Raw genomic sequence first — 16,062 nt, forward strand, 5'->3', positions numbered from 1 at the left:
ACAAAGAGTCGGACACGACTGAGTGGCTAAACTGATATACTGACTTTTCCATCTCTTAGCTGTATTTAGGATGCTACTAATAATACCTAACTTAAAGAATTGTGTTGTGATCTAAATGAGATTACTGTATGGAAACATCCAGAATCGGATATGTCTGCCATACACAAGGGATCAATAAATGCTAATTGCTTTTCTTGTTCTTCATTAGGTGAGGATGACGTGAATGAGATGTAGGAAGTAACTAGGAGAGCGTTTCCTTCTGTTCAGTTGTTAGTATATGGTAATTGGCCACATAATAAGATGATTGGAGAGAAAAAATTGAAAAATTATACCAAAATTAAGGCCTATTTCCAGGTTTTTGTTTTTTGGTAAAGGAGAATAGAAAAAAACAGCAGTAAAGGTTAAAGTGTGATCATGGAGGCACATGGAAAAGCAGGAAGTGTGGTGTCATTGAAGCCTAGATAAGGGACTTTTATGAGGAGGAAGTGGTTATCTATTGAGAGCTCCTGAGAAGTCAAGGAAGGCAGTCCCATGCTTAGGTTGAGACAGTTGAGGCAGTGAACTGCCTTTGCATGATCTTGTGCCTAAAGACCTTCTTAAATCTTACTATTTGGATGCCTCACCCCACCTCACCCTAGTCCTGGTCCTGAACTGGGCCGATCACTGGAAGAGTCGCTGGATATGGCCCTCTGGATCATCATAGTGAAGAGAGTTTCAGTGAAGCTTTGGTGGTCACAATGAGAAGGAGACATGAAAAACCAAGCTTACTGATAATCACTTGTAAAATGTGAAAGGCCCAGAGGAAGCTGTTGAACTGGGTTTTAGATGTGATGATTTAGGAGGGACAGTAGAACATCCACATTGGAATCTCTAACCAGGCAGATGGGAGTGTCAGAATAAAAAAGTGGAAGGTAGCATTTGAAGTCACTTCCAGAGAGATGAAGTTTAAAGACAGAAGTGAAGTGAAGTGAAGTCACTCAGTCGTGTCCGACTTTTTGCGACCCCATGGACTGCATGACTATAATTTCTGATGCAGTGAAGTGTAGCAGATGATGTTTGAGAGCTACAAAGAGGAGGAGGATGAGATGAGGCGTAGCCAGATGGAGCCCATGGACAGTTTAAAAAGAATGAGAGCCCAGATAGAGTAGCATTCTGCAAATCAGAGAAAGAGATCAAAATTAACATGATTCAGCTAATGGGTGCTATAGAAAGGGAAAAGCGAGGAGGACTGAGGTCATGGAATTTGGTGACAATAAACACCATATTTTCATAAGAGGGATAAACTGAAAGGAATAATTGGGTGGTGAAAAAGGTAGGAAGTCAGTGTAAATTAAGAAATTAGATAGAAGAAGATGTGAGAATTGCAGTGAGAAGAGAGACCCAGGTTATTCAACCTAGGGCTTCCCTGATAGCTCAGTTGGTAAAGAATCCACCTGCAATGCAGGAGACCCCAGTTCGATTCCAAGGTTGGAAAGATCCACTGGAGAAGGGATAGGCTACCCTCTCCAGTATTCTTGGGCTTCCCTTGTGGCTCAGCAGGTAAGAGTCCGCTTGCAATGCCAGAGACCTGGGTTCAATCCCTGGGTTGGGAAGAGCTCCTGGAGAAGGGAAAAGCTACCCATGCCAGTACCCTGGCCTGGAGAATTTCATGGATTGTAATGGTTCATGGGGTCGCAAAGAGTTGGACACTACTGAGCAGCTTTCACTTTCATTCAACGTAGGAGGTGACAGAGGAGAATAAGAGAAAGATGATATTCTAAAAAGAACCAGTTACTTGAAGTCCAAGAAGGGGAGGAAGGTAAAGTATCAAGGTTGACTCTTAAGGGGTTTACAGAAAGAAGTTGATGAACCTTCATTGTTCTCTCCCTCGTGTTTGGGAATGGACTGCATATTGATTCGAATACTTAGAGGAAGAGGGAGATGTGAGGACAGAGCTCATGCCTTCGGGACTTGATATTCTTAGGCATTCTGTGGTTCTGTCCCCTCCTCACCCCAGCTTATTCTATTTAAACAGTTCTGATATCCTGGCCCTGTAATTAGAATTTATTTGCTCTTGCTGATATTTTGTTTTCAGCTCTGATTTACTGAGGTTATTGCCTCAGCTTGTCGTTTTGTTTCATTGTGCTTTGGTCCTATTGGCTAAGAGGTTATGTAAAATTAAACAACAAGCACATAGATGAATTCATCTGTTTTCAAGATATCATTTTCTTATAAATGTTGGAATTTTTTTTATTCCCCCCATTGTTTTATAGCATCTCAAATTCACTGAAAAATACTAATAATCCTTCTTCATTATAATTTCTGTTGTATTGTTTTATTGTTTATGGAGAATTAATTTATATTTATGTACTAAAATATAACATCTTTGACATCTTTTTATAAACACTGAGAAATATACTTGTCATATGCTCACGGGTTTCTCTTCTACATATATGACAGCACAGCTACATCAGTTTAATTGACCTTGGCAATCTGCATCTGCTAGTGATGTGTCCCTCAGGGAGGGTTTCTGCAATTTTAAGCTGTGGCTTATTGAAGAACTTGTGTGTCACAATACAATTAAGTCTATATAAAAAAATCATTTCATGCATAACATTAAGTTGACTAAAAGTTCCTATTTCAAAACCGTTTCTTGTTTTAAAGCTACCTCAGAGTGTCTTTGTTTTTTAAATCAGCTCATTGGAACATAGTAGTAATTAAAGCCGAAAATTAACATAAATCTTGAATGTTTGGTATGAATAAAGGATGTTTTTGTTCCTTTTAAAGACTGCATAAAATTCCAGGCACCATATCATTTAACACATTTCTCTCCCATTTGCAGAATAATATAGGCTGTGAATAAGCACATTTTGGGATTCTTTTTCAAGTTCTTTTTCTGTTCATCTACGGAGCTACCAGGGCATATGCTGCAGTCTCCAGCAAGATGCAATCTCACAAAAATCTGTGGGGAAACTGTGTATGATTGTAACAGAAAATCCCACTCTACCCACCCCCATTATTTTATAAACAAGAAAGAAAATAATACAATCCTTCTATTAATATTCATTTAACACTTCACAGGAAATGACAAGCAGTTATTTGGTTTGCAAATGTAAATATACATTTTTCATCCACTTATGCTTTCACTCTTTCCAAGCCAGATAAAGGCAGAACAGAAGATATCCTTCTGAGACTTATTTTTATTGTATCCCAAGTTAGACGTATCAGCAGAGATGTAAGAGAGCTGTGAGGAGTTCATAGAAGGATGGTTACAATGACGATGAAAGTCTCCCTCGTAAGAAGCAGCTAAATAAATGAACTCCTTTCTGACAAATTATGAATAAAAGCACATGTAGTTTTTTTCACTGAATCTTTAATTTGCATTCTAACTTAAATACTTTGGAGCTTTAAAAGTATGATTAAATGATGGAAATAACTGCTGTCTTTCAAAAGAGTCATTGAAATTGTGAAAAAGTGTTACTTGGATCCACAGTATCCAAGTGTTACTTGGATCCAGTCAGAATCAACAAAATTTCAGAAACTTAATGATCCCCCCTCTTTCTCTCTGTCTCTTTCTTTCTCTCTCTCTACCTCTCATGCTTAAATATTGAGTCTATTGTGCTTATAGGGAAATGATCCTAATTATCTGCTGCTCTAGTTGTAATGAACAGTCATTCTTGTGTTAGCTGCTTAGTGCCACTGATAGAAAACATTTCTGACTCACTTAAGGGTCACTTATATTCTTATAAGCTGTCCATATTCTACTTTTTCAATGATAAAGTTTGTCCAAATGATAAAGGACAAGTTGAACTATTAGATATTAAAATGCAAAGAAACGATTTTTATTTTGATTGATGTAAGCTTTGCTATACTATTTCATAACAGCATAACCAAATGCTTGGTCTCTCATTGCGTTCTATTTATTTATTAAATGAACCTATGGACATTTTAAACTTGAAGGCCTCTAAAAAAGAGTAGGGGGGAGTTAAATAGATGATTTTTAAAAGAGAGCTGAGATAATTTTAATATGAGACATAAATTCTCTTTTGGAATAGAGTATCAGGAAATTATTTGATTATTTATGAGGTTAGTTGGATGTTACAAATGATAGAATATAATTAAAACAGTTTGTAGTCAGATCTAAGACTTTAAGTTATAATTGAATCAAATATTGAGGAAAGAGAGCATAATTTAAAAAGTAAACATGAGTATATATGAATGTCTAGAGACATAAAATAATACAATGTGTATCTAATGGAAAGACCTGTGAATAGAATTGGTGCTTTTGAATTCACAAATACATATTCCTAGGTTGATTTATAGTGTTGGTGCTAAATATTTTAAGAAATGCAATAATTACTTATTAAACTTCTAGTAACATCTCCTGACTATTTATTGACTGAATTAGTAATGGCACTCTAATATTAAAGTGAATCATACCATGTGCATTAAATCATAAAAAAGTATAAAACACATTACTCATGAATTTCACTTTAATTCAAGCATTTATTCAGCACCTACTATTTACAATTCACTGAGCTTGAATAGATTCAATAGATTCAAATTTTGTGAGACCTGAAGCCTATATAATTTGAGGGCTTTTCTATAAAAAAAGAAAAAAATTGCAAATTCAAATTTAGGTCTTGAAAGAGGCCCACGCAAGTGAGGGACCCTGGAGCTTAATCTTCAATAACTTCACAGTATATATGGCTTTGACTAATAGCTGCTGTGGGAAATCAAAGATAACTAAGGCATAATCCCTGCCTTGCTCAAGCTTAAAGTGAAATCTGTGCTAACCTTCAAGAGTATTCCTATAAAAAATGAGAAAAATGTATAAAAAGGCTTTGATCTCCTAGTGAAATAGTTTCGAATTCCTTCTCATTTAAAAATCATCTTTATTTCATATTCTATACAGGACAAGGTTGTATCAAAGTCTTGGACAAATAAGGTCATTTCTTATACAGGAGAATTATTTTTTATCTCTTGCATATGTTTATGCTTATCTATGGGACTCCCTGATAGCTCCGTTGGTAGAGAATCTGCCTGCAATGCAGGAGACCCTGGTTTGATTCCTGGGTCAGGAAAATCCCCTGGAGAAGAGATCGGCTACCTGCTCCAGTATTCTTGGGCTTCCCTTGCGGCTATACCATTCAATGATGGTGTGTTAACAGTTACCTTTATTATAATAAGTTGAACAGATGAGTCATGCTCACTATCAAAGTTTTGAAACTCAGGTAACTGTCAACAGATGGTAGTGATGATCTTTTATGCAATAGGGAACAAATGTTAAGGTTTCTTTCCATGTGACCTTTAAAAACATTAGAAAAATCTTCTCATAATGCCATCCTGCATTGAAAATAATTATATGTATATTAAATTTTGCTCTCAATGAAAGGTGAATTTGCATCAGAGATACAAACAGTAGATTTTTAAATAAAAACCTGAGCATGATGGCATTGACCCATCTGCTAATTTATTCATCCATCCATCCATCAATCCATTCATCTATCCATTGAATTGAGTGTCTTCCGTGTTTTAAGTGATACACTAGGCTTGGTGACACAGTGGTAAGCACCACAGCATGGATATATTCTTGTTCTCATGGAACCTACAGTCTTGTGGAGAAAGCACAATCAACAACAACAACAAAAAAAAACAATAGTCCCTTAATGGTTTTCTAGAATTCTAATCTGTTTCAAGCAGAAAGCTACAAACATGTACCAGAGTTTATTTTTATATTTTTTCTTTATTGTTCAGGAAAAAAAATTAGAATAACTTATTTTGTTTTTACACTTGGCTATTTAATTTTGAACTTAAATTGTCAGTCTATTCAACAACTAACTTTTGTGCTCCAAGAACTTCTATTATCTTCTCCCTTAGTTTGAAGTGAAGTGAAGTGAAGTTGCTCAGTCGTGTCCGACTCTTTGTGACCCCATGGACTGTAGCCTACCGGGCTCCTCTGTCCATGGAATTTTCCAGGCAAGAATACTGGAATGGGTTGCCATTTCCTTCTCCAGGGGAACTTCCCGACCCAGGGATCGAACCCGGGTCTCCTGCATTGTAGGCAGATACTTACCGTCTGAGCCACAAGGGAAGCCCTTAGTTTACGTAGTTATATTTTCTTTTCAATTACAGTAAAGAATAGCTCCCTTTAGTATATCATGAGAACTTGTAGGGCTTTCCAGGTGGCACTAGTGGTAAAGAACCCACCTATCAATGCAGAAGACATAAGAGATGTGAGTTCAATCCCTGGGTCAGGAAGATCACCTAGAGAAGGGCATGGCAACCCACTCCAGTATTCTTGCCTGAAGAATCCCATGGACAGAGAAGCCTGGTGGGCTACACTCCGTAGGTTGGCAAAGAGTTGGACATGACTAAGGTGACTTAGTACATACACAGACACACGAGAAGCTCTGCTTAAAATTTATCGCGTGAATATCTGAAAAGAACATTTTATCTTAAACATTGGCTCAGTTTGCTCCATCATATATGGTACGATCTACCTTTCTTCATTTCTTCTCTAGATCAACTTCTTATCTAACTTACTTTCTTTCATCTCTTCCAAATATCCAGATCATGTGTCTAGTCAACTTCTTTAGAAATTTTTTCTTAATAGGATTCAATTTCTCCCTTTTTCTGACATGTTTAAATTCATTGGGACACAGCATATTTAGCAGAAAATTTAAATCTCTTTTACAGAGAAATTTCCCCAAAGAACTAATGTTAATGTTTGCATTTGTTGATTTTTGCTGGCTAATTTTAACTGTATTCTTGATTCATTAAATCACCTAACATTAAATGTAAAAAACTTGATGAAAATGTATAAGATTTTTTCTTGTTTATAAAACTTTCTGTGAAAGGAAGATATTGGCAATTGACTCAAATTCATAATATAACTTACACCGGTGTTACACAGAAATAAATTTGGGGTCATATAAGTAATAAATTTGTGAAAATAATGGTTATGGACAAAGTTTTAGAAATGCTTTTTATAACATTTATAATATTTAAAGGACTGTAGTCTCCCATTTTGTCTAAGATTCTTAGACAAAAATACCAGATCTGAAATATTGCTTGTATCTATACATGTGAGTTTTATTTTGAGTTGATTAAGTCGGTACACTTTGAATGTATTGTTAACTCAGATATTTCATTAACTTTCCATTTTTATGGTTCATTAAAAACAGTTTTTTGAATCCCTTGAATAATAATTAAACCATAATTTTTCTTAATTTTCAAATTATTGTTATGTGTTGCACAAATTAGTCATTGCTTGCTTTCTTTCACTTTTTGCAGTAAAAGAAGCCTTGAGCCCTATAAAATTTAACAGATGGGATCTCCCAGAAGTAGATCCAGAAACTATGCAAACCAGTGAGCCATGGGTGTTTGCAGGTGGTGATGTGGTTGGTATAGCCAACACTACAGTGGAAGCCGTGAATGATGGAAAGCAAGCCTCTTGGTACATTCACAGATATATACAGGTAGGCGTTTACCATCAAATTCAGTTAATTTTTTCCCAGTGGATTAGTACTTCATTTATCTTTGTTACTTATTCATATGAGCATTTCTATAAGGTGTATGGAGAAGGCAATGGCACCCCACTCCAGTACTCTTGCCTGGAAAATCCCATGGACGAAGGAGCCTGGTAGGCTGCAGTCCATGGGGTCGCTAAGAGTCAGACACGACTGAGCGACTTCACTTTCACTTTCCACTTTCATGTATTGGAGAAGGAAATGGCAACCCACTCCAGTGTTCTTGCCTAGAGAATCCAAGGGACGGGGAAGCCTGGTGGGCTGCCATCTATGGGGTCGCACAGAGTTGGACACGACTGAAGTGACTTAGCAGCAGCAGCAGCAGCAGCAGCAGCAGTATAGTTGTAAACCCTACTGGCTGTGCACTGAGACAAAAGTGTGATTTAGGAAGCAGTGTTTTTGCATGCATGCATGCTAAGTCACTTCAGTCGTGTCTGACTCTTTGAGATCTTATGGACTGTAACCTGCCAAGCTCCTCTGTCTATGTGATTCTATAGGCAAGAATACTGGAGTGAATTGCCACGCCCTCCTCCAGGCAATCTTCTCAACCCAAGGATAGAACCTGCGTTTCTTATGTCTCCTGCATGGCTGGACGATTCTTTACCACTGAGCCACTGGGGAAGCTGTTCAGTGTTTTGGGGAGATGCATCGGTGGTGGTTTCCACTGCAGGCTCATCAGCATCTGTATTTTGGAGTGTCCCCATGACCTCAGAAACACATAGTAGGAACAGTTCATGACAAGCACTGAGGATGGATTCCTGCTTTGGCTCTTTTTGCTTTTTCTGTCCTCAAACCTGTCACCCTTTTTTGTGTTTCCTCATTCTTCTCTTCTTATATTCCTAGTATTCTCCCAGGGCACCCATGTGCTTAACTTCCTACTGTGTATCTCCAGTAGGAAATTCTGTCCATGGTCTCACTGGCTGCTAAACATCTTCACTTGTCTAAACAACATTTCAAATTCAGTACTCGACTTGTATATATATTTTACCTACACTTCAAACTCACTGCTTTTAAACCAAACACAACCTCCTAAACTTGTTTTACTTCCTGTATTTAAAATTTCTGATTCCTAGAGTCAAATCCTCTACATCAGTGGTCCTCAGACTCTGGATTCAGTTCAGTCCAGTCACTCAGTCATGTCTTTGCGACCCAATAGACTACAGCATGCCTGCTTTCCCTGTCCATCACCAACTCCCAGAGCATGCTCAAACTCACATCTATTGAGTCAGTGATGCTCTCCAACCATCTTATCCTCTGTTGTCCCCTTTTCCTCCTGCCTTCAATCTTTCCCAGCATCAGGGTCTTTCCCAGTGAGTCAGTTCTTCTCATCAGGAGGCGAAAATATTGGCGTTCCAGCTTCAGCGTCAGTCCATATTCAGTACTGATTTCCCTTAGGCTTGACTGGTTGGATTTTCTTGCTGCCCATGGGACTCTCAAGAGTCTTCTCCAACACCACAGTTCAAAAGCATCAATTCTTAGATGCTCAGCTTTCTTAATGGTTCAACTCTCATATCAATATATGATTACTGGAAAAAACATAGCTTTGACTATGTTTGACTATACAGACCTTTGTCAGTAAAGTAGTGTCTCTGCTTTTTAATATGCTATCTAGGTTTGTCATAGCTTTTCTTCCAAGGAGCAGGCATCTTTAAATTTCATGGCTGCAGTCACCATCTATAGTGATTTTGGAGCCCAAGAAAATAAAGTCTGTTTCCATTAAAACATGGGGAAAACATTTGCCATGAATTGGCAGATGAAGTGATGGGACCGGATGCCTTAATCTTAGTTTTTTGAATGTTGAGTTTTAAACCAGATTTTCACTCTCCTGTTTCACTTTCATCTAGAGGTTATATAGTTCTTCTGTGCTTTCTGCCATTTTCTTTCACTTTTTGACAGAAAGCAAAGAGACTCTGGATTCCTCAGGCTAATAAAACTTTCAAAGTCAATTTGGAAACCAATATACTGTCGATGGCTTCTTATTTTGCTGCGTAATAGCATTAAAATAGAGATTCAAACACATGAAATTATATTTACTTTCATTTATTAACAGTCTACTTCATGAGAAAAGTAGGTAACAGCATAGTCTCAGAATAGAGTTATTTCTTAAGAAAACACAGTTGAAAGAGTTACACTAGTGTGCTGATACATATATTTTTTCTCGTAAAACAGTACAATTGTGTACACTCTTCTTTATGAGCTACTTATTTAAATTTCTTTTCTTCCCTCTCTCATATATACCTGGTCAACTTGATCCCTATAAAGACTTTCATGAACTTATTTTAATTTCATTATTTTTTGTGTGAAATACAATTTTTAGTTGACCAGACATGTCACTGACCAGTCTGTTAGCTCCTTGAAGAAATGAGAGTGGACTCAGGAGAAAAGGCTTCTGTGCTAGACCAGCAAAAAACCTATTGAAGATGTGAATTCAGTTTGCAGAAGTGAAAATGATAGGAAGGAAGCAATGCTAAAGAGATTTGAAAAGGTAAAATTGAACACAGGCAAATGGAGAATGGTTAGTGTTATTGTTTTCTATATATTTAAATCCATTTATAGCTTTTAAGATGACATAGAAAATATTTACTATACTTTTGGAGGTGGTAGTTTTATGGTGCTTCACAATTATCATTCAAAGGGATTCTTAAGAGTGTTTTTTAATTCATTATTATCTTTCTACTTTCCTAAATCTGATAAATGTGAACTGATAGAAATGAACAGTCATTTTACTTAGTTTCCACTTATTCATAAAAGATATAGACTCTTAAGTATGATGAAAAAAGTGCATATGATTTTAATATATATATATATATATATAATTTCTAGCAATGATAGTTTTTAATATATAAAAAATTAAAAATTAGTGACCAGTAAGCATTTTGGATTTGGCTGCAGGATTCAGATCAGTCAAACAAAGTATTGAATGGCACTTTAAAACAGAGTTAAAATGGAAGGTAGGTAAAATCTCTGTCAGGTAAAGTTAACACTTCCACCTTTCTGTGAGGGTGCTGGATACAAAGTGCTAGGCAATTATGAGAATAAAAAGGAATATACAGATGAAGTAGGATTTTTCTTTCTATACAGTCAGTATCTTAGTTCTGGCCTCTGTCACCTCTTAAAATTGTCTCCAGTTTCCTTCTGTCAAATTCAAGGCCCCTGTACTGAAGCCAGAGTTTTCTTTCTAGCATACAAGCTCTTCATTTAAAACTCTTCAGAGGCTCCTCTTTATATTCAAGTGGAGTATACTCCTCTTTGTGTGTTCAATCACTCGGTAATGTCAGATTCTTTGTGGACCCCATGGACTGTAGCCTGCCAGGTTCCTTTGTCCATGGGATTTCCCAGGGAAGAATACTGGAGTGGGTTGCCATCCCCTCCTCCAGGGGATCTTCCCAATCCAGGGATCAAACTCATGTCTTCTGTGTCTCTTGAATTAGCCAGTGGGTTCTTTACCACTAAGCCACCTGGGAAACCCATACTCCCCTTTGTACTCCTTCGCTCGTGAAACCAATTTGAATTTCCCCTAACACATCAAGATTTCTCCTACATCTGGTCCTTTCCTAACTCCAATCGTTTCACAAGTCTGCATCCCTCTTGCCCTTCAGGTTTTGCCTTCTCCTCCTCTTCCAGGAACACATTCTTCCTGGTGTGTTCTTTAACATCCTGTGTTTCCCTGATTAGAGTCTGCTTACCGGTCTGATACTGCACTAGCCAGTGGTGTGCTATTTACTAATATATCCTCAAAATAAAAAATGTATTCATTTATTAAATAGAAAAAATGTATAGTGATAATTGATTTTAAAGGAATTTAAAGAAGAATTAGAACTAAAAATTTGTTATATAATTAGCACTGTAAATAGTGTTTTCTTATGAATGTAAGAACTGTAGTATTCATTTAGAAAACTTTCTATAATGCCTGAAATATATTTATGAATGAAAGCTTATAACACCTTGTCTTATATTATGCTTTTTAGGGAAAAATGTAACACTGGATAATGGATTTTTAAAAAAATATTGTGTGTGTACATTATAGTCTTATTTCATGCATGCAGTCATTGCAGTTGGATAGACTTTCTTTGTAATATACTTTTTTAAATTAAGATATACTTTTTTTTAGACATAATCTTGAAGATTTTTAAAGAATAAGTATTTTTTGTAATTAAACGTTATGCAAACACGTGCCACGCTTGCTTTGTCCATGCATATGCACTATATACAATTTTGAAAAACTGTGTTGTCCTCTTGTTTTAAAAGTCATATACAAAGTGATTATTAAAGACACCTATGTTGAGATTTCAGTATTCTCATAGTTATCTGAAGTGATCTTTACTTATATTTTATTAGTTAATTTAGTCAATTACCACTTATTGAGTACCAGCTCTTGGTCTAACACTTCACTTTGGGAGGGTACCAAAGTGAATAAATGAGGGGAAGTATAAAGAGTCATTACATTTTTGGGTTGTGGATTGAACAGACCAGATTTCAAATCCCATTCTAGCAGTTTCAAACTGTATGACTTTGGTAAAATCACATAATTGTTCCAAGACGTGGAGTTCTTAGGAGAAAATAAATGAATTATTAATAAATTAATATTGATAATTATTAATATCAATAAGTTATTAATGGTCATTAATAAAGGAGAAATGATAAAGTTGCTACTCTATTGGATTTCAGGGAAAAATACAGAAGAGAATTTATGGAAAGCTCTTAGTAAAATAATAAATATTTATTTGTAAATTATTAGAGATTGTTCCCTGAGAACAATTAAAATGGTATCAAGAAAAGTTATAAAATTGGAGATTTGAATAGAATGTGAAGGTAAGTATAGTATTTTAATAGATGAAGAGTGAAAGAGACTATTTCAGATAATGATAAGAACATTTTATCTAGTGATTCACTTATTTATCCATTTGCAATTTATCCATTTATCAATCTGTCTCTCCATGTAGTCATTCTTGCATGGATTCATTCATTCATCCAATAAACAATATTTTTTTTAAATGGTGCTTTAAGAATAGTTATGTAAACATACATATAATACAAATTAGCAAACGCAATAATATTAAGTGTAAAGGCACAAGAAAGTATAGAAGAGATGATGATTGATTCTGTCTGGCTGTAGGTATCAGAATATGGAGTCAGCAGACTTCATAAAAATCAGGATATGAGTAAAGCGGGAAGGTAAGAAAAACTGGAAGAATATTGAGTGATTTGAATTGTTGGAACTTAAAGAACACTGCTAGATAAGATTGCATAGCATGCTCACTGTGCAAGGGGTGCCCAAACAAGGGTACCAGTTGGCTGAAATCCAGACCGAGCTGCACTCACTGAACAATGTTGTTGTGCTGCTTCTATTCAGAGCAAGTGTCTTCCTTGAATTGTCATAAAGGTGTTTTCTGCCTGCTCCATAAACCTTGCACCTGTGCAACAGCTTTGTTTTATTTCACCAAAAGGCTTTCTGGGCTAGTGGAGACCCTGAACATGGAGAATATATAGAAAAAATAGGAGAAAGGATCTGTTGTAATACTGGGGTTAAAAATTGATGAGAATACCCAGCTTGGGAATTTAATTTGATGTATGCAGTGGGGCAGAAATGTGGTAAGAATTGTTTGAATAAAAAAGTGCTCGTGTCAGATCTAGAATTAACAAGGAGAGGAATATTTTTCATTTTGTCAACATTTCCCCTCCCCTTGTAAGTCATTATTTTAAAATATTAAATGTACTCTTTTTTGGTTGTATACTAATGTGATCCTATATGACTTCACCTTACTTGTTTGAAATACTGTGTTAGTGGAGTCCAGGCATATTTAAGTTTTCTTCTTACACTTAAGTAAGAATACTAAGATAATTTTGACAATGTACCAAAAGAAAGAGTATGTAACTGAAAGAATAACTGCAGGTAAATAAAATCTATGAAATTAAAAATTTGTATTTCTACGTATATCTTTCTAATGGATTTATTTATTCAACTAATATGTATATGTGTATGTTTGTGTCTTTATGCATGTGTGCATGTATGTTAACAGATGGATAGATAAAAGTTCTATACTAGGGAAAAAGAAAATTGATCACATTAACCCATCAGCCTTTCTTCTCTCAAGCAGCTTATGATGTTGTTTGAATTTAGTTATTTTATCCATGCTAAATAATCAGAGAAAAGTATGTATGATGTAATAGAAAGCTAAATTTACTACAACTAGTAAATGCTAATGTAGTCAAATCAATGTTGGCTAGATTTTGGCGAGAAGACTCCCCAAAGCAGTAGTCCCTGATTTTTATCTTCTTTGAAACATACCTTTTTTATTCACTTGTCAAATGTTGAAGTAACGACAGCTAATTCTTTAGTATCTGGGCTTCCCAGGTGGTGCTAGTGGTAAAGAACCTGACTGTTAATGCAGGAGACATAAGATATGGGGATCTGATCCCCGGGCCAGAAAGATCCCCTATAGGAGGGCATGGCAACCCATTCCAGAATTATTGCCTGGAAAATCTTATGGACAGAGGAGTCTGGCAGGCTGTACAGTCCATAGGGTTGCAAAGAGTTGGACACGATTGGAGCAACCTAGCACACAGCTGTTTAGCATCTATCATAAATTGTGCATTTTTGGGTTAAATGACTCTGTTAAACAGGCATCATTATCTGTGTTTCATAGTTGGTAAAAATAAAGTCTTAAATGATAAATCTTCAAGGTCAGTATCCTGTTAGAAATGAAGCCAGAATTTGAACACACAAGTGCCTGTTCCCTTATACCAAACTACTTCCCTGGTACTTTTCAACGCTGAAATGTTAGTTTTCTTGCCAATTAGCAGCAGTCCTTGATATTAACTTCTTCCCCAACTGTATGTCTTAAAATTTAAAAATAAAATAATGCAAAAGAATTTATCCTGAGAGTTCCTCAGTAGTTTGAAATTAGAAGATTGTGATTGGAGGCTATAGTCTTTGTATAACTTAATTCTTATTAAAAATATACCTTAACTGGAATGATTAAGTCGATGGAAAATTCTACGAATTTGAACTTTCCAGAGAAAGAAAATAAGGGGACAATTAATTAGTATGATTAAAGACCATTTAATTATTAATTGGGATAAAAATTAGACAATTATATAGGTAAATTTAGAAAATTTATTAATGGTAAATTGGTTAAATCCAGAACATTTATTTAAAAACAGAAGAGTACAAAAATATTGTCTTGTCCTATGGAACAATAATCACCAATTTGTTGGTTAATCCAAAAAAGTTAAAATGGGAATATATAAGAAAAATATACACATACTTTAAGCATATCATTTTATTTTAAAGCATTTAGATATTGTCTCATTTTCATTTCTGTTAAAAAAAAATAAACAGGGCCAGGATCTTTTCAATTTAGTCTCTGGAGTTCTAACATATTTCTTCTCTATCTATAATATATTGTCTACCACTTCCTTTTTTTTTTTTAAATGGAGCAACATTTTCAAGGAACATACAGAGCAATTTTCTGAATCTCTGTAATTGCCTTGAAGTCATTTCAGTTCTTTCTCTCACACCTAATTTGACAGCTACTGTTTTTTCGTATCTCACTTTTTTATCATACCTTTGAAAATATTCAACTTAGTTTTTACAGAATAAACCCGCTTTCTTTTCACATTCATACAGCTCATCAATTTATGTAATTTTTATTTATATTTAGAGCCAACACAAATGGGATAAGAAACATACAACTCACTCTTAATAAGCACACAACTCAATGGATAGAGTAGAAGGTTCATAGGCACATAGGGGTACCCCTCCCATTACAAAAATGTAGGACTCCTTGGCCTTCCTTTGTATATCTCAGAGAGGAAAAGGAGAGAAGAAACTACTTCAATGAATCTGTTTGGCAAAACCAACTTCATAAAGAGAGTGTAAAAGGTGCTTAAGATTCTGCTTTACCAAAGAGAAGAGTTAATACCAAACGTTATTTACAAAAAAGCAGTCACTCAGAAAATTCAGCACTTGCCTTCTTCTACTATTAACATACAAACAAAAATGTAGTCACAAAAAGTAGAGGAGGGAAAAGGCTATATGATATCTCATCATGATAGATGTTCTCTGAGAAATTGGACATAGAATACAAGCTAAATTCTTCTAAATCTAATCCTAGATCAGAAGATCATTTTCCCTAAAGTATTCATGGGAGTTCTCAGAAAACGATCTTGTAAACATGAGCTGTGTGCGTGCATGCTTAGTCTTGTCTGACTCTGTGACCCCTTGGTCTGTAGCCCGCCAGACTCCTCTGTCTGTGAGACTTTTCAGCAAGAATATTGGAGTTGGTAGCCATTTCCTCCTCCAGTTGATCTTCCAGTCACAGGGACTGAAACCATGTCTCCTGGTCTGCAGGTGGATTCTTTACCTCTGAACCATAAGAGAAGCCCTATAGACATGAGACATTACATTAAATAAAGCAATCTAAACATATGGAAGCTATAATCTCAAAACTCACAGTTTTATTACATCATTAGAGTAATGATGACATCCCCTCGTCATGTCATTCTATGACTCAGAATTCTATTTTAAATTCACTGTCTCTTATGTGTG

The 16,062-nt window shown here is 35.7% G+C and overlaps 1 protein-coding gene across 1 annotated transcript in view; it reads left to right on the forward strand.

The window, feature by feature from the left end:
• The window catches only part of DPYD (dihydropyrimidine dehydrogenase), a 923,891-nt gene that overhangs the window by 419,335 nt on the left and 488,494 nt on the right, over positions 1–16,062 (forward strand). Inside the window, exon 12 of the mRNA XM_027536430.1 lies at positions 7,276–7,460. Within this exon, the coding sequence (XP_027392231.1) occupies positions 7,276–7,460 (185 nt within the window). The remainder of the gene's footprint in view (positions 1–7,275; positions 7,461–16,062) is intronic.

The sequence above is a fragment of the Bos indicus x Bos taurus genome, chromosome 3 (genome assembly GCF_003369695.1).
Source record: "Bos indicus x Bos taurus breed Angus x Brahman F1 hybrid chromosome 3, Bos_hybrid_MaternalHap_v2.0, whole genome shotgun sequence".
In the NCBI taxonomy this organism is placed as follows: Eukaryota; Metazoa; Chordata; class Mammalia; order Artiodactyla; family Bovidae; genus Bos; species Bos indicus x Bos taurus.